General features: G+C 35.9%; 1 protein-coding gene and 1 long non-coding RNA gene across 4 annotated transcripts; both read right to left on the bottom strand.

Moving 5' to 3' along the window:
• Positions 1 to 9: 9 nt before the first annotated feature.
• Positions 10 to 23,448, bottom strand: st14a (ST14 transmembrane serine protease matriptase a). Of its 3 annotated transcripts, none has more exons than XM_089135330.1 (20): positions 23,268 to 23,448; positions 22,665 to 22,767; positions 14,125 to 14,284; positions 13,894 to 14,024; positions 13,739 to 13,809; positions 12,121 to 12,293; positions 11,143 to 11,175; positions 9,384 to 9,618; positions 9,143 to 9,279; positions 8,940 to 9,043; positions 8,742 to 8,832; positions 7,674 to 7,811; positions 6,716 to 6,820; positions 6,492 to 6,599; positions 4,635 to 4,748; positions 3,203 to 3,319; positions 2,923 to 3,103; positions 1,656 to 1,924; positions 1,395 to 1,531; positions 10 to 679 (listed from the first exon to the last, which is right to left on the bottom strand). In XM_089135330.1, the coding sequence occupies exons 2-20, from the start codon at positions 22,707 to 22,709 to the stop codon at positions 521 to 523; spliced, it is 2,508 nt and encodes an 835-aa protein (XP_088991456.1). In that variant the 5' UTR covers positions 22,710 to 22,767; positions 23,268 to 23,448; the 3' UTR covers positions 10 to 520. The 3 variants fall into 3 exon arrangements, with proteins under 3 accessions (XP_088991456.1, XP_088991457.1, XP_039503382.2); XM_089135331.1 differs by lacking the exon at positions 23,268 to 23,448 and adding an exon at positions 23,018 to 23,243; XM_039647448.2 differs by lacking the exon at positions 23,268 to 23,448 and having other exon boundaries at positions 7,674 to 7,807; positions 8,741 to 8,832; positions 22,665 to 23,261.
• A 1,782-nt stretch (positions 23,449 to 25,230) lies between these two features.
• On the bottom strand, positions 25,231 to 27,898 carry LOC120460025 (uncharacterized). The gene is made up of 3 exons (XR_005617861.2): positions 27,742 to 27,898; positions 26,536 to 26,716; positions 25,231 to 25,896 (listed from the first exon to the last, which is right to left on the bottom strand). It is a non-coding gene; the product is annotated as an uncharacterized LOC120460025 (long non-coding RNA).
• Positions 27,899 to 27,981: the final 83 nt, after the last annotated feature.

Genomic DNA, 27,981 nt, shown 5'->3' with positions numbered 1-27,981 from the left:
ATGGTTAAATCATGTTTCATGAAACAAACTTTCAATTTTATTTTTAAAGTGTTAAATGTAATCCCTGAATAAAGTTAAAAGCACTCAAGATCCAGAACTCCAGAAGTGTTTCCATAAGTATCTCAAACTTAAGTCACATTACATTACATTTTGCACAAGTCATAAAAAGCATGACGTTCACATTTAAGTATGGGAGTGTGTCTCCAGAAACTAAGAAAACTAAAGGTACAGAGGCAAACAACTAAATCATTCACAATCCAAAAATAAAAGCTTCAATTCAAGAATGTAAGTACTAAAAACCACAAAATCTCTAAAAGGAGAAAATAAGACATTTATTTACACATCTTAAGACCGAATAAAAACCCCTTAACCACTCGCCTCATAAAATATACAAATATATATAAAACAATTTAAAAAAATGCAAAAACAGGTCAACATGTCCATCCCTCTGTTTACCCAGGCATTTACAGGGCTACAACAGTTCATAAAATTTCTCAGTTCATCATAATCTCCAGGCAAGTTATACTCCCGTCTTCTCCTTGATCCAGCCCCTGAATTTTGGGACATATGTGTAGATGCCTGGCTTGTTTTTGCGGGCACAACCGTCACCCCAGCTCACAACTCCCGCAAGGTACATACGGTCATCCGATAAGAAGGCCAGAGGACCGCCAGAGTCGCCCTGAGCAAAGATAAAGATAGTTATTTAAATGGATAATTATAACAGGAGAGAGAGAAAATAAAACAAATATGAATAATTAAATAAAATGGCATTAATGCATGCACAATATTAAAATTCTGGCCGATACCAAAAAGATGATAAATGGCTGGTGATAAAATTTCTAAATGATTTTGTCTAAATTGTGTTTGATTATAATTTAACATTAAGCCAGCTACCATGGCTATATTCGTGGTGATAAACAAGTTGAAAATAATATATATATATATATATATATATATATATATATATATAAACACCAAATCAAAACCAATTTTATAAAAGGTTTTTAAAGTTTATAATTGATGAAAATAAATCCCCCATATCACGCATTCTTAATTAAATAATTCAATAAATGGGTTGAGATGCAAAAGCCTCTAAGTGCCATTTGAAATTTTATTCTAGAATGATCATTTTTATCAAGCTTGTATGTTTAAGTTCAGTGATTTCACTTAAATGGCAATGATAATTACCTATTAATTGTTATTTAAGTGAAATTACTGAACTTAAATATACAAGTTTGATAAAAATCATCATTAAAGAAGACAATTTCAAATGGCATTTAGAGGCTTTTGAATCTGAACTCTTCAAATATAAATAAAAATATACATGCTTTACAGGGAAAATCCTGCTAAAGCACTAAAATTTCAAGATTTTTTAAAAAGTTCATGAAACTTACCTGACAAGCATCCACTCCTCCAGTCAGAATGCCAGCACACATCATGCGAGAAGTGATCTGACCATTCATAAGCTTTTCACACGTCGTACCATTGACGATGCGAACCCGCGCTTTCTGCAGCACAGTCGCTCCAGCGCCTGAATTAAACACACGACAATTAAAAAAAAATAAAAAAAATCAAAGACAAGCACGAAGTTTAAAAAGATACAAATTTTTAATTTGTGAAATATATAACAGGCTTTATATAGTTCTTTTACTGACCCCCTTCTCTAGTGGCACCCCAACCGGTGATAGTGACAGAGTCACCAGAGCCGAAGACATCGGTGGCACTCGGCAAGCAAATGGGTCGAATGGTGTCACTGTAGGTCACGTCTGCGTCCAACTCCATGAGAGCGATGTCATAGTCATAGGTGTAGGAGTTGTAGGACGGGTGAGGAATGATTTGTTTTAGCAATCTCTTCGTTGCCGCCTGTTTGTCTTTTTGTGTGTGAAGACCCAAGTATGCTTCCCATGTGCCCGGTTGAGAATACCTGAAGATTCAACAGATATACAGAGATTAAGGTTTTCTCTTTTCCACTCCTAAAGCCAAAAAACAATTTAATTGATAAATAAAAACATTATATGCATTATATTAAAGCTACAATATTTAACTTTGTTAAAGGGGTGATGAACTGAGAAATCAAATTTTCCTCGAGCTTTTGACATCTAAGAGGTCATCATATTATAAGAATATCCTGTAAGTTTCAGAACTGAAAACGTCCTTGTTAGTCCAATAAAAGCTTTTATTGACACCAGACTCTGCAAACGACTCGTTTTTCAAAGTGGGGAACTATGACGACAAAGAAGATAAAACACCACCCGTGGCAAGAAGAAGATCAACGCCTACTTCAACACGGCTGGTTTTCGCGCATTACACGCATAGCTAAATAACATAGATGCCTACCTCGGATCCGGATCGAGCTACCGAGCAATACAGAATATTGTGCAGTGCCTGGTTGTGGAAGAAGACAGTCGCTGCATAAGCTTCCTCTGGATTCCAATAGGACTGAATGGATAAACTTTATTTTTAATGACGTTCCAGCTGATGAGGTAAAACATTGTCCGTCTGTTCGCTTCATTTCACTGAGAATTGTTTTGTAAACAAGACTGGATTTGCAGACCGATTAAGAGTAAAGAACGGTGCTGTGCCGTCTATATTGGGTCCGACAGGAATGGTGCAACTCACGGACTCTGGGTCGAACATGTATGGGCGAATCAAACCGATTTTACAAAATTGGAAGTTTTCAGTAAAAAAATAACTGTCCACGCTTTTTCATTGATAATTTTTCACTGCGTGTCTTTAGAAAATCCTGACAGGAGTTTAATGCCAAATGAGGGTTTGCGCTGGTGCAAGCTGCAAGTAAATTTGGCCCAAAGTGTCACTACTATTTTTGTGAAACATGTTGCTCTAAAATGTTTGTTGAGTTAATGAGTTTCTAAAGTAAAAGTTGTAGATAAAAAAGAGAGAGGAGAAACAAAGGAAACTCACTTGATTTTCTCGTCTTGTACGCAGTGGGCAGCCGACACAAGCCAGCGTTTACTGATGATTGATGCACCGCAAACATGACCCATGTTTTTAACGTGGAGGCTGACCTGCCATGGGAACTCGCCCACAACTGCGTCCTCCCCACCCACAACACGAGACGACTTGAAAGCTTTCTTGCCACAGTCTAGAGAATAAAGAGGGAGAGATAGAAATCAACTTTAAATCAAGCAGGATTCAGATATGGGAACAGAAGTATATGTATAAGGATGTGAATGACACGCACTGCAGTTGGTCTCATCAGAACCGTCGCCACAGTCATCTTGCCCGTCACACTGAGGGTTCATTTTGGTGATGCATTTTTTGTTATTGCACGTAAAAGTTGTGACTGTACAAGACAAATCTGTAAAAAGAAAAAACAAGCATTAGAAAGTGCTCCAAATTTCAGAATGTTTTCTGTAATATATATTTTCTGGTGCTATCAATCGATTAAAGAAAAATTAACCAATTAAATCACAAATTTTTCAGATTCATACTCTGATTAATACTTTCACATTCAATCTCTAGAATAATGTATAAACATCATAAAGAGAGTAAACAAATATTTGTTTAATAGCATCTTTTTACAAAGCACCGTGAATGAAGGCCAGTATCAATGATCAGTACTGATACTGATGTCTCCATTAAATAGATTTTTTTCTCTCTCAATTTTTACTATTAATAATAGCCATTGAACCTTACAGTATAACTGAAAAATATCATTTTTAACATTAATAGGCTTTAAAAAAACACTTTTAATGTAGCCCTCAAACCGTATTCACTTACGGTGGGACAAATGTGGGTACAGAGGGGTGATCCTAATTTTTATTTATTATAAATGTTATATGACTGTCTTCGATAAAGTTGTCTATCAATTTATGGTGTTTTTTTTTAATTTTGGGGGTATTTTTGAATTTATTTACTTCAAAAAGTACCATATTTTCTATGTAAATTATGCTTATTTTTATGTTTTTTTTTTTTTAACTACATTAAAATATCATTCCAATAAGTTCTTAGAGCTAAAACCTAAAGATGAAGTGACTTTGCTGTCACCTGGTGGCTTATTTTGGCTTATTTTAGAATGCTGTAAATTACAGTTTTCCCCATTCTTCTCATTTTTATGGGTGCCCATTTTTGACCCAAATACAAGATTAAGGAGTTTTTTTTTCACCCACTTAACATTGTAGAATTGAGTAAAAAAAAAATTGTGTGTGTTCAGGAGGCAAACTTAGGAAAGTAGACAAGTCTTGTACCGCTCAGATCAAGGGAATTATTTTTTTTTAAATAAATCAAAACTATTTTGCCCACATTTGTCCAGAATGCGGTTTTAGGGTTAAGGAAACAAAAGAATCTTCACATAAACCCATATAATAAATGTCACAGTTAGTTTTGCCTTTAATATATCAGAGCTTAACGCTATGTTTTTCTTTTTTTACTGGCTCAGGAGGGCCGGTTCAGAATTTACCCTGCTCTGCTAAATTGCATCAAACAAATAGATTGTTTTTTAATTATTTTTGACCCATGTAACCTTGTAAATAGTGCTTTAAGATGATCAGGTAGGTCTAACAGTTAAATAAACAGAAATGTAATACAGATTTTAGTTCTAATAAATTGTCTGGTAAAACAAAATAATGCTAAAATAAAACTAGATTTTAGATTGCATCATTCTTTATAGTCACCCCTTGAACAGCCTTCTTCATCTGAGCCATCATTACAGTCACGATTCCCGTCACACTTCAGCTTCTCGGAGACACACTGATCGTTACTGCACTTTAATTCTCCAGCCTTACATCCTGCCAGAAAAGAGGACAATTTTGTCAAAGCAAGTGTGGAGATCTGTTTCTGTGTGGGAGAGAACGATGCAGAGAGATAGAGGCTGTATCTGAAGCAGAAGACAGTCGTTTAGCTGCCTGGTCATTCAACAGAGGAGCCTTAAAGGGGTGGTATAATGCCCCTTGTTACAATATCTAAAATAAGCAGTGTTGGGTAAGTTACTCTAAAAAAGTAATTAATTACTAGTTACTAATCAACTCTTCAACAGTGTAATTAGATTACCGTACTCATTACTCTCTCTAAAAAGTATTTAATTACTTTTAAAATCCCATATCAATCTCAACTAGCTGAATAATACAAGGATAGACATGAATCTCTTTTAATTTTTTCAAATAAATACTATAAAATTGCATGAATTATTCTTAAACTGACCAAGGTGAAGAAGGTTACATTATAAAAACATACTTTTTAACATCAGACAATACATTTTGATGTTAAACCCACTATTGTATTATGTCTGATCTCATGACATTTCACACTTTTTTCATACATATTTTACAATAATTCATACGAATTTGTACGAGTGCGGTCGTACGATTTAGGCACCTCATAAAATGCTTACGAATCGCTGTGAGATCGGATTGATCTATACACAGTATTTACCTCAATTACATCAGAAGTAACTCTAATTAAATTACAGTTAAATGAAGAGTAATCCCTTACTTTACATTTTCAAGGGAAAAGTAATTAAATTACAGTTACACCCAACACTGAAAATAAGTCTCTGTGGTCCATAGAGTGTGTATATGAAATTTTAGCTCGAAATACCCCACAGATAAATTTTTACACCATGTTAAAATTGTCTCTTTTTGAGGGTCAGTAAAAACACGTTGTTTTGTGTGTGTCCCTTTAAATGCAAATGAGCTGCTGCTCCCAGCACAGAGGGCGGAGCTTCAAGAGCTTGTGTGTGTGAGTTAGCAGCTCCGATTACCTCAGGCAGACGACTAAAATGTCAGAAACTGTTCTGTTTATTGTTAAGGGCCCAAGAATTGAAAAGGCTATAAAATATACAGATTTTTTGTTGAACTGTCAAACAGCATACACAGGATTGTGAGAAATAAGCCGCGTTTCCATGGAAATTACAATTTGTCCCAAGGATTTTTTTTCCCACCAGACCTGTTGCTGTCTGCATTTTCATCGCATTCTAAATGTACCATGAAGATTAGGCAAATTAGTCTGGTGACATAAGACGGCACGCTACTTTCCAGTCGGATTTCGTTATCCGCATTTAGCTTAATAAAGCCTGAACCTCGTCTGTTGTACTTTTTAAACTCCATTGTTGATTCGAATAGCAAACAACTCTTACTTCATGCACCGCAACAGACTTTTTCAAATGGTAGTTAAAATAAAATGCTACGTGGAGTCACCCAATTAGCATGTTCAGAGCCCAAGTCCCACCCCTGAAAAAGTACTACCTCGCAAGCAGGGACTTTGAGGGAAAATTTTTAGACCCTGGTCTCTGTGGTCAAAACACACAGAGTAACACCCCAAAGTCCCTAGCCCCCTGGGAAAATTCCTGCGGTGGAAACGTAGCTATAGAGAATGATGGATGCATCTAAATCTGACCAGATGATGTCATCTTTGTATACAGGATATTAAAAAAACCAATGAATTCAGATGCATCTTTTATTGCTTGTGGAGGCAGCATTCCTCATTTCAGATGCAGTCAGAAAGAAAGAAAAAATGGAAGGAAAGGATCTTACCACAATTAATCTCATCTGTTCCATCTCCACAGTCATCTATGCCATCACACAGAAAGAACATGGGCTTACAGAAACCGTTTTTGCACTGGATCATACTGGAGTCACATTCTGAAATACGAACCATCCACATTCAATCACAGAGTATCCTGAGCTCAAATTCACATTCAGAGGGCAAGTGTGCAATTGTGTGTGAGAATTAAAGACAATGTTTCAGTAACACTTACGGCAATTCTTCTCATCGCTGCTGTCACCACAATCGTTCCAGCCGTCACAGCGCATGGTTTGTTTTACACAGCGTTTGTTGTCGCACTGGAACATCTCCGGGCAGGCTGAGAGATTCAGAAACTGGATTTAATTTCTTTTTTTTTTTTTTGTGATCAATATTTTTTATTTTAAGTTAACATACCAGATACAAATCAAGGCTCACTGAACTATATACAAACAGATGCCATGAAAACTCCCCACATATAAGAATATATATATATATAAATAAATAAATATATATATATATATATATAATAACAATAATATATATATATATATAAGAAATTACAGAGAGAGGGATATGAAGGAAGTCAAAATCTTAGTTCTTCTAACAGAATGTTTGTAATTTTTGTCCAGCTCTGAATAGTGTTGTCACTTGCGCCATTGACCTTGGCAGTGGTGCCTTCCAACAATACAATGTCTCTGAAATATGATAACCATGTGAAAAAAGCATATGAAAGAAGTTGGTATGGACGGCTCTATCCATAGCTTTAATATAGTCTTTTTAGCAGCCGCACTAGCTGACAGTAAGGCCCTTTTTTGATGAGCATTCAGCTGAAGGGCGGAGTCATCTTAAAGTAGAAAAATCAAGGGGTCTTGAGGTATGTCCAAATGAAGGATTTTCAAAAGAACAGTATTTACAGAGGTCCAAAAAGGAACCACCTTTGGGCATTCCCAAAACGTGTCAATAGGAACCTATTGCAGAAGAGTTGCATAAATGACAGTATGGATCAGATCTAAACTGGATTTAATTTCTAATGTTCACATTGACACCACTTTAAAAACTGTAACAGCACCATCACTGGCATAAGTACCGGTAAGTTTATTTTTTCCACCTCAGGCCAGACAACTACTAAAATGCTCAAAAACGTGACCCAGTTTTTACCATTAGTTAACCATTTGAATGTCTTTACTTACGGTCAGTGGGCTCGTACGCCTCAAAAGTGGCGTTAAAACCTCGATCTACATATGACGAATCCGAGTGGAACACGACAGTCATCGTGTTACTGTTGCCGGTAACCATAGGATTAGCTGGCTTCTGCCCACACAATCTGCAGCAAAGTAATAATAAGCAAGTAAGTCAGAGCTGCAAGAGTCTGGATCAATAGAAACATCATATTTTTCTTGTTTAAAATGGAGATCACAATTCGTCCATGATTCTGAACAGACAACTAAACAAAATAACATTTCATTTACTGTTTACATCAGTGTATTTAAATCTCTCGAATGAACGATTCAATAACAAATCCGTGAGCGACACTGAGCGAGAGAGAGACAGATTGTGACTTTATTTAAACTTATATAAACTAATATAATTTATTTTACCGGACAGTTTAAAGCTCATAACCGTATTTTGTTATTACTTTAAGAGTGCAGTGTTATTGTCCTGAAAAGGCTACTGAGTAAACGTCTGTTACCTCAATACATTTAAGGTCATTCCTATTTTATTTGTATACATTTTAATCGTTAACTTTAAAAGCACACTCTTTTTACGACTAAAATATCAGTCAAGGAAAAAAAAAATGAATTCCCAAAAATTAAAAGGGAAAAAACAGAATTTGGGAAAAAATAAAACGGCTTTCATAGGGCCCTAGGAACTTGTCAAATGTTTTAACAGACATAGCTAAAGCTGAATCGTGGTCATTTAGGAATAAGATCGCATGGGTGTTTCAATAGAGATCGCTTTCTTTTAACTATTGATTGTATGAAATCTTCAGCTAAATGAAAACAAGAAGTGGTGCAGCCTATTGGTTCAAGATCAAATGAAGAAGAAACTCACACTGAAACACTTTTCTTCTAAAAATAAATAAATCTTGTTTTAAGGATGTTTAGATTTTTTTTTACAGTAGAAAACAAGATAAAATAAATACAGACCAAGATCCAAAAGTGAAATGTCCTAAGCCTCATCAGCACTCTTGGAGAAACGTCAGATAGGACCAGAGACATTTTTGTGAAAAGTTTAACTGAAGCTCTAATTTACTGACCTCTTACCAGCAATCTCCACATAATCTGCACAACTCTCGGTTGAAACCATAAACTTGGGGAACTTCAGCTTGATGAATTTGCCAACAGGAACCTTTAAACAATAAATACAGATGATGAGTGCTCATAAAGCACCAAACACCTTTATAAAAGTGGTTCATCGGGTCATGAATTGGTTCAACACGAGTGTTTGGGCCTCACCGTGATGTCCCAGCGACATGTTGTGTTGGGGGGGTAATAATTAGGAAAGTTAGGTGATTGGAAACTACCAGAGGGTCCAGTCAATGGACCACCACACGGGAGACCTGTTAAAAGGGAAGATTCAGTGAGAGATGAAGAAAAAAATATAACAGTAATGCATCCCTTATTTTTGATCAGTCAAGCAAGCCAGGATTTATCTTTACCATCTAGCTTGATCTGACTGATACGGGCTCTGAATCCAGGGAAATTCCCTTCGTCGCTGGTTACCAAGGTGACCAGCATAACATTCCGAGACGAGATGAAGGATAGAGGATCACTGGGAGAATAGTAGCCACACTTCCTGTTTGACACAGGGAGAGAAACTCAATTATGTTGAAATTTGACTTAGCTTAATCAGCCACCAGATGGCGCTACAGCCACAAACACAATTCAGCATTCCCTTACTCTGCCATAAGGAATTTGTCCATGGGGACCAAAGAGTCATACACTCTCACAAAGTCCTTTGCACAGTTTTGTTCCAGGTTGAAGGTGTCGAAAGACAACTTTAGTGCAAACCCTGGGTCTCCCCGAAGCTGCCATTGCACAACAGAGTTTGGAGGATATGGGGAGTCAGGGAAACCCGGTGATTTAATGATCTCATCCGCAGTATCTCTGGTGTGCTGGGCGTATCTTGTACTTGCTAGACATAAGCAAAACAAAAGGTTATTCTTACACATTTATTATTGGATACACTGTACAATAATAAATATGAATGTGGCTGTTCCAAAACCTCCTGAACCCTATGATTTCTGCAATGCACAAATCTATAATAGGACTCGCCACATGAACTTCATCTCCAGAGCTGCTCTGACAAGTTCACCTTATGAGTATCTCATCATTTCAGTTGACAAAACACACCCGCCAAAATAAAAGTTTGGTTTAACTTGAAGAAATTATGACACGAAATATTACTAGTGTACAGTAGAATGTTCTTCTCAAATAATACATCTTATTGAAACATTTAATTACAATTTGAATACATTTTAAAAGATTAATTAAATGGTTAAAAGTTTTATGCATTAATTTTATTGCCGGAGAACACAGAATTGATTTTTTTTTATTTTTTTTATAAAATAAAACATCAGTGTTACTATTATTGTTTAAATAATAATTAAAAAAATAATGTTTTAAAGTTATGCAAAATCAATTGATTAGACATCATTTGTTATAATAAAATGTAACTTAACTTAATCATGAATTTTGTTTTAGTAGTTCAGTTATTGATTGATAGATCAATCAAATTAAATCAATAACTGAATTACTAAAACAGAATTCAGGAATTATTTTTATGCATTAATTTTATTGCCGGAGAACACAGAATTTCTTTTTTTTTTTATAAAATAAACCATCAATGTTACTATTTTTGTTTAAATAATAATTAAAAAATAATGTTTTAAAGTTATGCAAAATCAATTGATTAGAAATCATTTGTTATAATAAAACGTAACTTAACTTAATCATGAATTCTGTTTTAGTAGTTCAGTTATTGATTGATAGATCAAATTAAATCAATAACTGAATTACTAAAACAGAATTCAGGAATTATTTAACAGAATTTGGGAAAAAATTGTATTTCTGCTTTGCTGTCTACACAAATTGAACTGGTAAAATGGTAAATGGACTGCATATTAAATAGCATTATAAACTGAACTGGAACCAAAGTCACTTTAAGGCAAGGATGCCTAAAATGCCTCTCTCAGGAGTATGGCTCCTAGCTCTTTGAATGTGAAGATATCAAATTCCTCAAAGATGTTCACCAAGCCTTATTGATTAAATTTATATTTGAAATCTGACAACAACTGTCTCACAAATTTTGTTTCTAAATGCTTAAATCAAGACAAAAAAAAACCCAGCCATTTTCTCCCATTCATAGTAGTACAAGTGTAATATGAGCCTTTATATATCTCAAGGTTTTGATAGGTTAAGTCTTTTGATAGTCTTTTTAGGTTGCCATCTCTGATTTATTTTTTCACTAACCTTGTTGCAATGCATTATCAGACTGCTCATGGGGATGCTGCCTTAAGTTAGCTTATGGAATAGCCTTCATGTCAGGACTCAGAGTCAGGAGCATAGCTATGATACCTTAAATTGCTTGATATGGAGGCAGTTCACTAGGTTTTGGAACAGAGAGTACTTGAGAGATATATGTAATGGACTAACTCACTCCTGGCATTTGAGAACAAACGTGTGTCCAGAGCTGTTAATGAAAGATTGACATAGTTAAAACAATACTCTGGCTGAAGACAAGCATCTGAACTTCAGAGTCATGGACATTCATGTTTTCAATGATAGCATGCAGTCTAGAGATCAGTATCTGGATGAATCTCACAAAACATGTCAAGAACCAGGTCAAATTTCACCCCAAAATGACAAAAAGAAATAATAATTTATTTAATTTTGCTCTGGAGAATTAATTAAACCTTCTTTGTAGGAAAAAATATCTTTCATGACAATAATGCACACTTCCCCCAAATCTAATTACTGAAATGCTAAATAAAATAGCCGCTTCTGTAGACCGTAGACAATCACGTTCTGTAGACCGTCAAAGCATAGTTTTCCAATTACAACGCAATTTGCAGTTGTACTCATAATGCCTAATGTTTGTTTGATTTCTTGTGTTACATGAGAAAATAAATCATTTTTGTCTACTTGATGTATATTTAGTGTATATTTTATTAGTATATTTAATTCCGTTAAGTTCTGCGAGCGCAGGTTTACCAAAGAGGACCCATGCAGGACTCTGCTTCGGATGATGCCAATTCTGAATCAACATACACAACTGACAAATGTACTTTGATACAGTCAGTTTAGCATCAGTTCTTGCCTTTAGGAAACAATAACTTCATTTGTGGTGCACTTTGTTCTTTAAAACTTTGCAGACCTTTACATGCACAAATCTAAACGGTTAAAAGCGCTATATAAATGAGAATGACAGTCACCTCTGATAAGAGATTACATGCATGCATTTTCGGTTAAGCTGCTTAAAAACGATACGCATTTTGAAAAGTTCTACACAAATACATGTGTGAACTGAATTATGCAAATTATAATTTTGATTTAGCAGATAAATATGATTTACACATTTAGTGAGATTCATCCATCTATCCAAACTATGTAATGAATATGTATGAATTTATATTACCTGAAGACACAACATAATCGAAGATCAGGGGACCTTGATTTTTCACAACACCGCGCGCAGCTTTAGGGGCGCTATACATGTTAGATAACTCGCTCACAGCCTGATCCACTGCTTTGTCCTGCCCCACTGGAACAGTGAAATCGGACTCATAGTAAGCTATTACACTGCCCTCACTGCGGGGAGACGGAGAAACAGGCAACACTCAAGAGTCTGACCATCTTACGATATAATAACAATATGGGGGGAAAAAAGGGCAATTTTAATTTCACAGCAGAAACTCTTCAAACACTGAACTCCTGTGGATAAATTTGTACTTTTGGCACAAAGAAAATTAACTTTTTGTAGAGCCTGATGAAAATTGGTTCTTGATGTGAATATAGTTCTAATGATGTAATAATTTTGTTAATGTCACTGAACAATTTGCCTATTCATTCTGCTCTTTGATTTTGTGAATAAGCCTTGCAATGGCAAGCAAATGAAACTTAAAGTGCCCCTTTAAGGAACGATGGTGTCCGTATTAATTCCAGCGTGTCCACATCCTTTCAAAGTGCATGCAAAGTGCATTTGAAGCGCTGAAAAAACCAACAAAACTTTTCCAGGCCTCAGCTACAACCACAGTCTTTGAAGGCGACTCAATGTAGACGGGCTGGCATTATGCGTTACATAATGTGTTACACTGTTACGTAGGTATTTAACAGGAAGTTAGACTGGAATTGTTGATGACTCGTTTCAGCAGTTTAGCATAAATTCTTTCCTTCAGGAAACAATAACTTTATTTGTGGTGTACTTTGTTCTTTAAAACTTTGCAGACTTTTACATTCACAAGAAGCTATATTACACACTGCATGAAAGGTAATATTTGTAAACACATAATAGGGACACTTTAAAGGGATACTCCACTTTTTTTGGAAATAGGCTCATTTTACAACTCCTACAGCAGACTGATCTCATGAAGTAGCGTGTGTATGACACGCCAATTCGTATTTCCATTTTTGGCGTGCTATCAAGACGCATAATCGCCTTTCAGCGTGTTTATGAACGCCGTTGACTTAACGTTATATAAATATATGACTTACCTCAACCCCGTCCCTAAACTTAACCGTCACTGGGGTTAATGGCATTTATGACTGGGGATTTGACTGCGTGTACAGACACGCGGAATGACGCGGACGTTAATGGCGTAGACATATACGCATACACGCGGATAGCTCAAAATGCGTAGAGATAACACGCCACCTGGCGCGAAAGTGGCGTATATGTTTACGCAAAAGTCATGATGTCATGTTGCCTACAGAGGTAAACAGTTGAGTTTTACCGTTTTCGAATCCATTCAGCTGATTTTCTGATAACCAGACAGTTTCTGGTCTCATTGACTTCCATAGTAGGAAAAAAATATACTATGGAAGTCAATGAAACCAGAAACGGTCTGATAACTGATATTCTTCTAAATTTCAGAAAATTGGCTGAATACAATTGACACCAGTAAAACACAACTGTTTAACTCTGGGGGAGTGGTAAAAATGAGCCCATTTCCAAAAAAAGTGGAGTATCCCTTTAAGAGCAGGTGCATGACCAAACTATCATTTGTTCAAATGTGGAGAATCAGATGTAGACGTACCTGAAGGCTTGAACTCTGGAACCAACATAATATTTAGACAGTAGTGGAGATTCTGAGTACATTGATTTCAGCTGAGAACGGAAATCGAAATCAAAATCAAAAACACTTTTCTCTGTCAACACTATGTGAAAAAGCAGCTTTAATTTAATTCTCACCTGAGACATGACTTGTTTAGCCAAGCCTTGAAACTCTGGACTGTCTGAGGTTTCATACGCATCCACAAAAGGTTGATTTGTTATCCTAAGCGAGCCGGTGTAAATCTTCTGTATATTAAAATCCTTCCGGACTGCAGGAGACGTGAACCGACAAACATGTGATCAACACCGTCATGATTGACACTGGTAACATTGTTATACTGTCTCTGTAACTGCACAGTGTTGACTTACAATGGAAATGCCAGACCAGAACCCCAACGATCAAAGCCAAAACGGCTGCCAAGATCACCAGACCAACGATGAACCCAACTCTTCCAGGGCCCCTTTTCTTCTCCAGCTTTTTATTATCTGATGCTGGCAAAAATGTGACAGCTTGGTCCCAGTCCTTGTCCTAATAGAAAAAGAGGCAAAAGTACATTTCAGTGTCTCCAAAATGCCGCAGCTCGAGTGGTCTTTAACGAGCTACTTCCTATGACACGACCCTTGTTCCAAGATGGCGGCGGTTTTGACGCATGCTTAGAACCCCAAGGCAACATCTAGTGTATATATCTATGGAAATGTGGTTTGGTCTGTGAAAATTTGGACTACTTTTACATTTACTCTAGTTACCAAATATTGTAATGCATGTTTATTTGGTAATTTAAGCGATACAAGTGAAGAGAATACGTTTTTAATATTGATTTAATCGTAGAGATGAATCATGCACAATAAGAAAAGGAATCAGCATTGAGAATGTAAACAGTGTTGACCGAGACAAATCACACTGGGTACACAATCAGACTGATGACGGAAGTAGAAGGCATAATGGGACATGCTATTCTGACCCTAAACTTTGAACAGTAGTGTAATTTGCTCTCTATGGAAGACTGACCTACATTGTGTCTTTTACGACCGCTAACAAACTGTTATCTCAGAGTGCCGTCACATGATTTTTCATGACCTATATTTTTTTTAATATGTGTCAAAAATGTCGGAAGTTCATGGAAACTCTTAGAGAAGAGACTTCTGATTTTGCAATTAGGATACAAAGTGTCGAAAGAACAAATTAACCCAAGGAAATTCAAGGACATCTAAAAGCTTGTGTTAGCTTGTGTGTGTATGTGGTTTATCTCTTTCCTACCGCATATTTGAAACCACAAGCACATAAACCAACAATCTAACCATTTTTAATTAATTTTTCTAACGTCAACAAACTCACATGGGGGTTATGACGTGAGAAATCAAATCATTTAACTTCTACATAAAGAGGTCTATGTATCAACAAAACATCATGTAAGTTTCAAAGCTTAAAGGGGTGGTAAAATGCCACTTTCACAAGATGTAAAATAAATCTATGATGTCCCAAGAGCAGGGCCTGAAATTAACACCCGACCACCTGCCAAATGCGGGTGAATTTTGCTATTGGCGGGTAACACTGTCAATCTACCTGCCACATTGGCGGGTAGCCAATGAGAATTGAGTGATTCATTAGGATTTTTACATTTCAACGAAGTCCGCTATTGCGGTGGACTTTAGCTAAAATGTGGCGGCACATTACTGGGGTAAAGAGGCCAGCTGAAACAAAACAAACAGCCAACAAAAAGATGAGGATGAGAAAAAGAAAAGTAAAGAAGACATTTTAATACAAAGTGAACAATCGGCGGCAATGGCAAGGTTCGTGAGCGGCTGATTTATGACAGCGACTGTTGTTTCGTAACGTTCATGCGATCAGAAAGAAGATGAGGCTCTTTTTCTGACTACGTGTGCGAGTATTAAACTGTTGATGAGATGGGATGAGATAATGTAACGCGTCGCTGTTGTAGGTTAAAGTACAATGACAGTTGCACAGATGTGTGTGCGTGTGCAACTGTGCATGTTGGGAGTTGGGAACCGGTGAGAAAATGTCCGGTACCCGGTAATTTTATCAGTAATAACATTATTAATTTAGTTCATATTTAACCGTTCCTGAACGCTGTAACTAAAAGCTGTTAAGAGTAAGACCTGTACGTGACTAAATCCGCCATCAACACAGCCGCGTGTGATTTGTTTACGAGCTGCGGTAGGTCTATCTGTTGAGTATATACTATGTTGTGTGTGTGTGTGTGTGTCTGTCAAAATCAATGAATAAAAAGAATTTTTTTTAAATGTATGTTATTAGAGTTATTATTACTTGACAGCACTAAAATGTGTGTTCTTACAAGTTAAAGAACAATATTGTGAAATTCCCGGGTTTGTTTTTTATTTTATTTTATTTTTTTTACGTTTATGAGGCAAAAAAAAAAAAAAAAAAAAAGGCTGGTAAAAAGTCTCTGTGGCGGGTGAATTTTTAAATCCACCTGCCACAGTGGCCGGTGGCCGAAAAAATTAACTTCAGGCCCTGCCCAAGAGTGTGTGTGTGTGAAGTTTTAGCACAAAATGCCCCAGATATTTGTATATAGCATGTTAAAGTTGTCGCTTTTTGAGGATTAGCCAAACGCACCATTTTGTGCCTGGCCCTTTAAATGCAAATGAGCTGCTGCAGAGGGCGGGGTATTATAAGCTGGTGTAACACAAAAGCCAGTTTTGTCCACTGTCAAGGCAAGGCATTGCGAGTTTGTGTTTTACAGCAGAAACCGACAAGCACCCTTGTTTGTGAACACAACCAGATAAGTTAGCACACAGTATTCAGGTTAGGTGACAACAAGGCTGCTTGCTAGTCACTTAGAAAAGACGTGCTAGCTGAGAAGAGTTTCATGAAAGCTGACTAAAAGTGATCGTTGATGGATAATATCAATGAACTTGATGAACCCGTGATATCTGTTTACGTGGGTTTATCAAGTTCGTTGAAATTATCGACGCGGGTTTACGCAAGGTTTATCAAGTTTGTTGAAATTATCAACGCGGGTTTATGCGAGTGAAGATTGAAAATCTCTTAACTGAAGTTGTTTTTAGTACTATTATTACTTTTTATTAATATTCATAATCAGAAGTTTTATGTATCCGTTTTATTACTTTTTGTAATAATTTGTAATAATTGCATTTTGTGAATTATAATGTTTTGAAGATGTGGGAGAGAAAGAGACTTTAGGAGACTTTGTGATAAGTTAGACTGCATGAGAGAATGTATGTTGGAGTGAGACTGAAAGTATATGTAGTGTATAGTTTCCACCGGGATTGGATATACATTCCATTGTTAATAGGAACCACATATTCTTGTGGTAATGTATGTGTTACTATGGTGATATAGTTTTTTCTTGGTCAGTGGTATAAATACTGAGACCCTTTGTCCGAAAAGCAGGAAGAGATGGCAACGATGAAGAATGAAGACCTCTGTTTGTCTATAGTCTCTTGCTCCTATGTCTTCTAAAAATTATAAATAAATTCGAGAGATCTCTTGGCAAAATCACTGGTGTCTCTTTTCATGAAACTAATCAACAACAAGGGGATAGCAAAGAATTTTTTTAAAATCTACAGTGAGGTTCATAACGTTTGTTGAAATTATCAACGCGGGTTTACGCGAGGTTCATCAAGTTCGTTGAAATTATCAACGCGAGGTTCATCAAGTTCATTGCGGGTTCATGAAGTTCGTTGAAATCGCTGAAATTAACAGTTGTTTGTTGTAGTCCTTAAAAAAACGATTTCTTTAAAAGCAATATCTTCCTTTCCTTTGAACTTTGAGCGTTATAACTTTGCAGATGTTGTTTATGCATAAACAGCAACATTACACACTAACTAAAGTTAGAAAAGTGAAATCATACTAACAACCAGCCCTTTTATTTTTTAAGTGAACCTATTAAATTAATTAAAAAAAAAATACATGTCATGACCCCTTTAATGGTGCCGAGTAAAGTTAATGCCATTTTTAAGAGATCAGAATGATTGTTGCTCTTCTAATCAGACTTTTTGTTTGGTTTGAATAAGACATTCAACTTTCAAGTTAATGAGTGAAAGAAGTCCAGCTGTAAATGAATGAACTCCAACTGGGTCGAGCGGTCGACATTCTGTGACGACATGCATGATGAAAAGCAGCTGATCACTAGTGAATCAGGGGATATCCCCGACTCATTTTCTCTGTGCAAGTTTCATCTGTGGGGGTGTTTGGTCATAGAAATGCTAACTGCCGTAAGCATGTCGTAACAGATCTCTGGAATGTGTTCTGGCGTTCACACACATCAATCAGACAAACATCAGCAGGTGACTGATCATTCAAAACACATCAAAATCCTCAATTCTTCCCATGCGCTCCGAAATATTTAACCTGATCTACATATAACTTAGCCTTCGTAGTTCGCTTCTGTACTCAGTCCAAGACATCGACATGTCTCTCAGATTTCCTCTGGCCTGAAAACAGCCGGCAAATCAACGAACAGAGGGTGGGCTGAGAGCCATGACGTAGACGCTGAGCACCGAGTTTAAGATTGTATTTTAGGTTAGGGAAATCGAAAACGGCCGCGGATATGGAGACACGGGATGCAATTCGCTCTCTTGTGGAGAATATTCATGGCATTTGCAAACTGAAGGCCGAACTAGACGAGTGTTTGGTAAACATTTTGAATGGAGGTGATATAGAGTGCCGAAGTGATGACATCACTTTGTAGGACAACTCGGACGTTAGCGTCGCATGGGTTCCCTCGATCGAAAAGTTATGCATTTTCCCCATAGACTTTTGGAAAATCGCAAAAAAATAAGATCGTGTTGAGGGTTGGGTATCGTTTGAATTTGAACGATTCTGATTCCGATTCCGATTCCTTTTTTCGATTCCGGTTCCTAACGATTCTCGATTTCGATTCTTTTAAGAGGCAGGGTCAAAAAAGTTTAGCTAACCTTGCTAACCAACGGTCTTCCTGAAGGAAATACTCCTTCTGTCACAAATACTTGTCACAAATTTTGCATTTTGCAGAGATTTCGTTAATTTTTAGAAAAGTGAAGCCACACTTTGGACCGCCGACGTAAGCTACTCATGTTCGACTCGCGCGGTTATGCCAACACTTCCGGTAGACGCTTCTTCGTTGGTGTTGTTCAGCGGTTTCTTCTTCCGCTCGGCGGACTGTGAATATTGAAACTAGGAATTGAAATTTTAACTTTTGAACGATTCCGGGAAAAACGAAAAGTTAGTCCCGGTTCCAATCGATACTCGATTCTCGATACCCAACCATATCTGTGTTCAACAAAGAGTTGTGTGACCTAGTGTTGTCAAAAAACTCGGTACTTCGGTACCAAGTCGGTACTAAAAAAAAAAATGTTACGGTACCAGCTTTTCTAGGTACCGAGTACCAGGTTAATCCAGTTCTGTTCTAGACGCGATGTCTGAAACGTGCACAGGTGCGTCCTCTTCATAACGCTGATATGGCTCTCTCTCTCTGAATCCACTTGTTGACACGAAAGGAGGAAAGAGCCACATATGGAAATATTTTGGATTAGGCTAATGTTACGTTGCCATAAGAGGCCGATTATATGCAAATTCGCAATTTCAAATATAGGCGTGATTCAAGCGCGCTCCTAATAAAAACTCGTTGGCGTTGCATAGCAACGACAGACGCCGCGTGAGAGCAAGCGCTTTGGAAAGAATAAGCACGCGCAAAAATATAATTAAAAAACACGCGCGACATGTGAACGGCCTCTAAAGTGCTTTCGGGGTAGTTTTACGAGTACATGAGCACAGTAGTATCTACCCGACACCAGAGTACTATGGTATTAGTATTATCATTTAATGTCAATGCCAGTTCTAGGCGTATTCTTGCCTTTATAACTCAGCAAGTTTAAAAAGCCTTTTTAAAATTAAATATGAATGCAGTTTTAGATTAATAAAAGGACAGTCAAGTCAAATAAAACATGTTTTATGGTAATGCTACAAAGATACCATTCATAAACATTACTTAGTTATCAACACATTGAGTGAACAATATATTTTTACAACATTAATTAATGTTCGAAAATGTTATTTATTACAAACACCTGATTGTTCATGTTTGTTCACTTAATTCATTGTGCATTAAATAAATAATGGATTAAAACTTTACAAACAACTTTAAAAATGTGTTAGTGTATACTATTGTTTATTTTAGGTCATTTTATCTAATCTTTTTCTAAAGTGTTTATAATACAAATGTACAGTTTCCATACTTGTAACCGTGATAAACACTTAAATATATGTAAATTTAAACTAAGCTTTGGTACCGAAATTGGTACCGAGAACCGTGAATTTTAACTGGTATCGGTACCGAATACTGAAATTTTGGTACCGTGACAACACTAGTGTGACCCTTACAAGTTGTCCATCAAGATAATCTTTTCAAGTTAATCCAAAATGTAGACATTTCGAAGCCTATATAAAACCCACAAGCAGACAAAATAAAGTTAAAAAACACAAGCAGGTTATAACTGTGTTTTATGTCATAGATCAAAACTTAAATATTTAGAGGCTTTGTTCACCACAGACCTTATTTCAGGCGATTTAGCAAAAACCCATTCAAAAAAACCAAAGGCTTTAGAGCGAGGGAACCGAAAGTGCTGAAATGCTAACTCACTTCTGCGTTTGGCCTACAAAGTGGCATCATAACTTTGGCACTCTATTGTGTGGCCCTACTCCCGACAGGTTTTGGGAAAAGTTTAATTTATTAACTATTACCGATCGTCAGCGAGAAACTGGGGAGGCCAAAAGCCGGCAAAGGCGATAGTTGTGATTGCACTAAGGAGGCGGCAAAACTCGGTCAGCCATGTTCACTCCGGTATTTCGCTCGATGGTTTCGTTTTCGCATCATACATGTGGTTACAGTGGAAGTTCGATGTGACTGAGCTGGCGAATAACACGTCATAACCAAACATTATGTGATTGGCTTACGGGTAACTAATGATTTTATACTTCAGACAAAAGTTTTTGTTTTTTTAAATACTTTTATATCTTGATATTGGACGTTTTTTAATGAAAACTAAGAGACTTTTTGCGAATATTTTAATCACACTAATAAAGTTAATTTATATCAGGTCTGTAACATGATTAGCCTTTTCTGGAATTCGTGTTGTATATGTTACTTTTTTTGTGATAATATACAAACTTAAATATTTCCACAATAAATACAAATAAAAAAATTTGAAACTGCCCTAAACTGTGAAGGGACTTCACAAAGGGACTAATATTTTGAGTCGGTTATGTCACTACTTTTTCTTAGTAACTAGTGACAGACCAATATTTAGTCAGGGTTATTATCATTACCTAAAAACTATTAAAACCATTTCTGTTAATTGAAATAAAATTGAAATAATATATAAATATTAGTTGGAAAAACTTAAACTAACCTGCAATAGGTTAAGTAAAAGCACCAAAATTATTACCTGGAAATATAATTTAAAAAACTATAATTTTTTTTGTAATTATTAATAAAATTATATACTTACAATAAATTAATAAACCTACAGAGAAATATATATTTAAAAAAAATGAATGTCTAAAGCACATAAGTCCTAAAAACAAATGAAAAATAAAAGCTAATTAAAAATATTAATACAATTACAAAAAATAATATACAACACTGATTGACGCATTCCAAAAACAACCCTGTGAAAGGGCTTTCACACATTTTTTTTTTTAGAAATGGTGTAAAAATTACTATTAAATGTTATTTTACACTATAGTCTGTGTCTCATTTGCTATTTTAAATAGGCCTAGTACACCTATTGGTATTATTTCATCCAACGGTCACCCAGTGCACTGAAACTCAAATTTCACAAATAATTACAAAGAAATGGCAAATTGAATTAAAAATGAAATTTTGAAGTAGAAAGAAATGGTATTTTTTTTTCAAATGTACTCAAGTAATCGAATTTGCTTACAACTTAGAAAAATGTTTTTCTTTTTTTCAGTTTACCATTGATATCAGAATCGACATCGGCCGTTGAAAACCCAGTATCTTTCACCACTACTACATAATCACCAAAGTACAAATGTTTTGAATCTAATCCTCAAGAAGACAATCAGATACCAACAATCACCATACAAACTGATATTGTGGACTGTCTGGAAGCACTTCATTTGGGGTCTTTTGAAATGTCCATTGACACCCTTTGCTCAGAGACGACAATGAAGCCTAGTCAGCAGAACAGCTTAAACTCACACTCATATGGATGATTTATAGAAATAAAATCCCTTACGCATGCCAAACCGACCAAGACGGGAGAAAAAAATAACTACAGAGAGGAAATGAGGTCTGGCACATTTTAAACAAATACATGGTGTGAAACCTCCAGTGGTGTCACTGCGGTACGCTTATAAGTTTTGCCCACTAAAGAGCTCAATGCACTCAAACATCAGGTTATGCGATGTGTCATTCTGTCATTCATTACTCCATAAGGCCTTTTAGATCAAAACGTAGAATATTTTCAATACTAGCTTTTATCTGGCTCTTTAAAGAAAGACCAACCAAGTTGCACAGGAGGCTCAGATACATTAAATTGAGCTGAACATAACTAGAATAATGTGTAGCCAGCCCAGCCACTATGAAATGTGTGTGATGTTTTAAGTTCTTATTCATTTTCAATTCATTTTTAATATGATTATTAAAAGGGAACCTTGATAAATATGGGTAATATCACTGCTGTTTGAAATTGGCCTGTTAACCAAATCTCTAACTAACCACTTGTTTAGAGTTTCAAATGTCTTACTGATAAACAGTAGCCTACATTCATGCGAGAAAAAAATACACACAGCACAGTTTTGGGGACACAAACAGGTGAGATTTCAGTGGGTTGTAAGATGTTTAAAAGTGCTTGGCAGGTTGAAAAACAACAGGTTATTATATTAATATGGCGAAACTTACCGAAGAACGGGGAGTGTAACGCATTCCTCCGTCCATAGGGTCCATGTCGGAGAGACCACCAGCAGCAGACTATCAACACACCTTTCTTCACACACTTCCACTTCTGCTGCCAAAATATTTGTGTATTGAGAAGGGAAAACAGACTTGTTATTCTCAGCTTAAGTCAAACAAGCTACAACGCCCATAACAAGTGCACGCGGCGACAAAATAAAACATTCAACCGTCCTAAAAAAACTTCCTCATGAACTTTCGAATAAACTAAGATGTGTAAATCACGAAAACAAAATTACACGATCATTTAAAACGAGACAGATTTTGTATCTTCCGCAGAGAGTGAAGTTTGTGTCGTCTACCAGTGAGATGAGAAGATATTTCCGGAGAGATTGGCGATACAATGGGAGTGACTAGCTCAAGCGATACTGTCTCTACAGGTGTGCACTTTAAATTTAAACACCTTTAAACCCAATTCAACACAACAACAAAACCCTAAAAGTAAGGTGAACACATCCGTTACTATTTTAAACGAATATACAGTTAATTTTAAGTGCGTATATGACTGTATAGCGTAGTATCGATCCGTGTTTCGGCTGCGGAGTGACTCACCTTACGCGGGTTTGGGTGTCGTCTCAATCTAGGGTGCTGCGGCTGCCCTGCTGCCTACCTAGGCTGCATGTTATACGGAACGCTCTTACTGGGCCGAAAAGGCTGACTAGGTAGGGAACGTTCTAGGTTTTGAGAAACGCATTGCATTCGAGCCTGTATTATTCACCTTGACACAAACTCGACATACAGGTTTCTGTTGCATGAAAATGGCGTTTCCACGAAATAGTGCCTAGCCTACTGGAAAAATTGTCGACTAACCTTTTCACATACAAATACAAATGTTATCGCCTAATAGGGCCCAGTAAAAGTTTATTGTTCAAATGTATTTGCTTAATTCAATTACTGAATTTAAAATATTAATTTAACAGAAGGCGTAGGCTGTAGAAATTCACCAAAAGGCAATAGTGAAAATAGGAGAGAGCGTGGGATAGTTGCAACACTTTCTTTGAGTTTATAGTAGCCTACCCTTTGTATTGGAAAGCCAACATTTTAATACAATATGCCCACATCTGTCAGCTACCAACCCACACTGCTGCAATGTGTACATATGATAATAGCCTATGTGTACAATTTACACTTCAATAGACAGAGTCAAATGTTGCAAGCAACTGACCTATAGCCTACAGGGGACGGTTGCAACATTCATTAAAATGTAATAAAATAGCTCTTTTTTTTAATATAGGATATTTACGTTATGTTTATATTATTCTTTGTCCTTCTAGCAGGGCATTTGCATAATTTGATTGGATTTTTAAGAGAAGAACCTTCAAGATTTTTATAATAGCCTACTAATGCGTCATAGAGTTAACATACTCTCAACTCAAAACGATTTCTTTCTTAAAATGTCAATAAATTATAACTTTAAAAATTGTAATGGTTTCCTACCAATCATGTCTTTTTTCTCTTTTTAGTTTAACTGAACATGTGAGGAGTTAAGGGTATAGTATAGTACTTCACTTTCTTGTGATTATTCATTAAATATAATTAATACTTTGTGTGTCTGATTGGTCGAGAAGGTCCAGATGCTACATTTTTCTAACTTGAAATTAATGTTTTTGGAGAATTGGAATCGTCACATGTGGTTGCTTTCTTCCAGGAAAGGAAGAGGGGCTAACTGAGCATGTGTAATATGAATATCATCTCTAGCTCATTCCTGATTGTATAAATAAACCAACATGGATTATTTATAACCCCACTCTCTCCCCTACCAGAATATTTGATGCAAATATTCAGCAGAATTTATGGTTGTTGTTTTTTTTACTGTCTCTCAAAATCGAAAGCTTCTGCCCTCTGGTGCTTGGTAAAAAAATGACACATTTTTTTTTTATTATTATTTCAATTAAATGATTGTACTATATTTGAGTTTGATAATATTTTGCATTTTAGGTTTTATGGTTTTAAGGAGGTTTTCTGGCATTTTAAGGAGGTTTTATCTAAATTATATTTATGCATAAGTTATAATCCATTAAATGACTTTTTGAGCATGGACCTGAAAAAGAAAGGTCTTAAATCTTGAAGCTTTGGAGCACAGATTTTTTTTATTATTATTTACTTTTTAAAAAGTTGAAAAAAAAAAAGTTTTAAAAAGTGAACTTGAAAAAGGTTATACAATTTTACATTTATTGTTATAAAAAAATTCACAAAAATACAATTTTTTTATTTTTATAAAATATAAATATATATATTTTCCAAAGCACGTTTTACTTTTATGTTTTAAGTCTAATAATAATTAGCTGTCAGTCAGAATTTGTTTGTGCACAGTATACCAAATGTTTCAAAATTTTTTTGACCACAGTGTGACAATTTTTTTCAGAACCTTTAAATCATGTCATGTTTGTGTTCACACAGCAAGTGCCAAAATGTTAACCTAATTTTGTACCATTTATGGTACCACAACATTAACATCAAAATGAGCTGACAGCACCAGAGGGTGCATGAAGTTAAAAGAGATTCTCATGTCTGTCAGAGAAGAGTCAAGCTTGTTATGGATAATAGGTCAGCAAATGCACATAAAATCAATTGTAAATACTGTATGTTCTGTAATCTGTCTCAAACAAAATTACTGCCCTTTCTAACATTCAAAATTTCACCATCACAAAATATTCTCTATTTAAATCTCTATTGATCTATATAAATAGTCTCTATTTTTATTTATGTTTATGAGAAAATATATGGATAAATTATTAGATGAATGGCCTTATTGATCTTTGAGGGAAACAACAGCAACAACACATATAACCAACATACTGTACAGTCTGATATACAATAAGATATCATATGCTGCATAGTAAACAATACAACAGAATGTGGGAAAACATGGCAGATGACAGTAAAAGCTTCTCAGATTTATTGACAATTGGATTGTGTAAATGTGGTGTGATGGGAGAGGCAGACAGAGTATTGTTGTGTAATAGCAGCAAGTGGAAAAAAGACCTCACTGTAGATCCGTGTCTCTGCTCACATGGTCACGTCAATGTAATGCTTCAGTGTGACACTTCATCTAAGCCTCCGGCAATTAACTCTGATTCGTCGTTCCGTGTAAAGTTCAGTTTGGCAGAGTTTGTCATGGTGTTGAACAGGAAATGCTTGGTTTGTCCACTTCCCCTCATTGATTTGGAAACAGCTGACTCTGTAATACAAACATGGAAAGTTGTAATTAGCATTTATATTTGATTGATTTTCACTCAATTTTGTCTCTTGAAATACAATCTGGGAAGACATTATATGAATGAGGAAATAATAATTTTTATTACAAGTTATTACTCAAATTGTGTATTAACTGAGGAAGTAAATATTCCATAAATGTGTCATAATAAAAACTGTATCCAATAAAGGTTGATGTATAGTTTCCACCAGAAACTTGTTAATTCATTAAATATATTGCTATATGTGGAGTATTGTGAATCCAAAAAAAATCATATTTAAAGACCCATGTATGTAGTAAAACTTTGTTAGAAATGTGTACAATATCATCTGGAAAATATTTACATATCTGTATCCATTTTTTTCTACACCATTAAAGCAACCTACTGTTTGTATAAACCTGAAGAGAAACAAAAGTAACTGTCTTTGATCTCATGATTGCATTCTTTTACCAATCTTTAGAAAACTGAATACAACAAAATTGCCAAATTCAGTAAATGTAATTATTATGACTCCCCTTGCACCGAAAGGCCCCAGTAAAATAAAACCCTGCTATAGTTGAAATAAAAAAAATAGCCATATGTTTAAGATTTTCCAAAATATAGGATTATACAATTTAACTTACAATCCTGAAATTCTTTTTATTTATTTATGTCTATCCATTTAGTAGTAGCCTCACTGGTGGTACACACACCCATAGACATCAAATAGGTAGACGCCCTCGACCGCTCCTGGCGAGAATTGGAGCCGCCATCTTAAACCGGTCATCCGCTCCGCTCAGTGCAATCTGAATGACAGGTGAAGAGCTGCCAGCGCATTAAATTAATCATATCTCCCTGAATACTGAACTGATTTTCATGCGTTTTTTTTTTTTTTTTTTTTTTTGCTGCAAATGTCATTCATGTATGATACAGGACACATGGTTTGGCGCATTTTAATATCCATAGTAGGTTTAACAGTAGCCTAATATAATATTCTGAAATAAGATATAAAGTGACCAGACACATGTGTGATGAAGGATATAATGTATTTTATAAACCACATACTATAAATATAATAAAAAAAAGTAGAAACAGATAGTAGCAGTAAAGTAAGATATTTTAATAAGTTGAAGAAACAATTTATGATTTGTGACCTTTTACAGTCACATACACACGAACAGACACACGCACACACGAACAGGCACACTTCAGACACACTCTCTCACACACACTTTCACACGCACAGAACGCAGGAAACCGAATCCACCGCCACCTGTAATAAAAATTGAGAATAATCTTTTCAACGTGTTTGCATCAGTAATTTCTAAAAAATTAAATTCGGACAATAAGCCTATACCTTTTTTATTCAATGTGGATGTGGGAGGGGAAATGCCGCCCGAGACTAAAGCCCTATTCGGATTAACTTTACAAGGGTAGATGGAGTAAGTTAATAATGTAATTTTACCACAGGACTTCTGTAATATCAAATCGCATGTGGTAAGATATAGGTCATCAATAAAACTAGAAGTTGGAGGGGTAACACAATTTGCGCATTGCTGTCATGCGTGTAGGCTATTACATTGCTTCCTGATATCATGTGCGCAAACACAAATATCCTAGGCTATACAGCAGGGAAGTTGAAAGCTTATCTGATAACCTAGAAGCTCTTGTAATTAATACTTTAACAGTTACCCCACCTTTCCATGCCGGGTGAACATCGGCGGATGCAGTAAACAACATTTCACAACGATTTCAGTACAGTAATAGCAAATATCCGTGCTCCTGTTCGATTATCTGGTAATATTCTATTCACAAAATACAACCAATAGTACGGTAATGTTAAGACTTACTTGTGAAAAGCCCTATTCTCGATGGTTCGGCGATTAGAAAAGGAAAATGCTCCACAATGCTCTGGCATCTTATCTGCTGCCACGCAACGGAACAAGGAATACGACCGGTTCAAGATGGCGGCCGGATTTCTCGGTTTTTTTCCAGCGGCCAATAGGGTATCTAGTCTCTGTAGTATGAAATCTATGGTTGTCAAGTTGCTAATAGATCACCCCCATGGAACTGAGCAATAGTTTGTCCCA

Source organism: Pimephales promelas, chromosome 10 (genome assembly GCF_988280905.1).
Source record: "Pimephales promelas chromosome 10, fPimPro1.hap1.1, whole genome shotgun sequence".
In the NCBI taxonomy this organism is placed as follows: Eukaryota; Metazoa; Chordata; class Actinopteri; order Cypriniformes; family Leuciscidae; genus Pimephales; species Pimephales promelas.
Note: the sequence above shows the minus strand (reverse complement) of the source record. Positions and strands in the feature narration are given on the sequence as shown.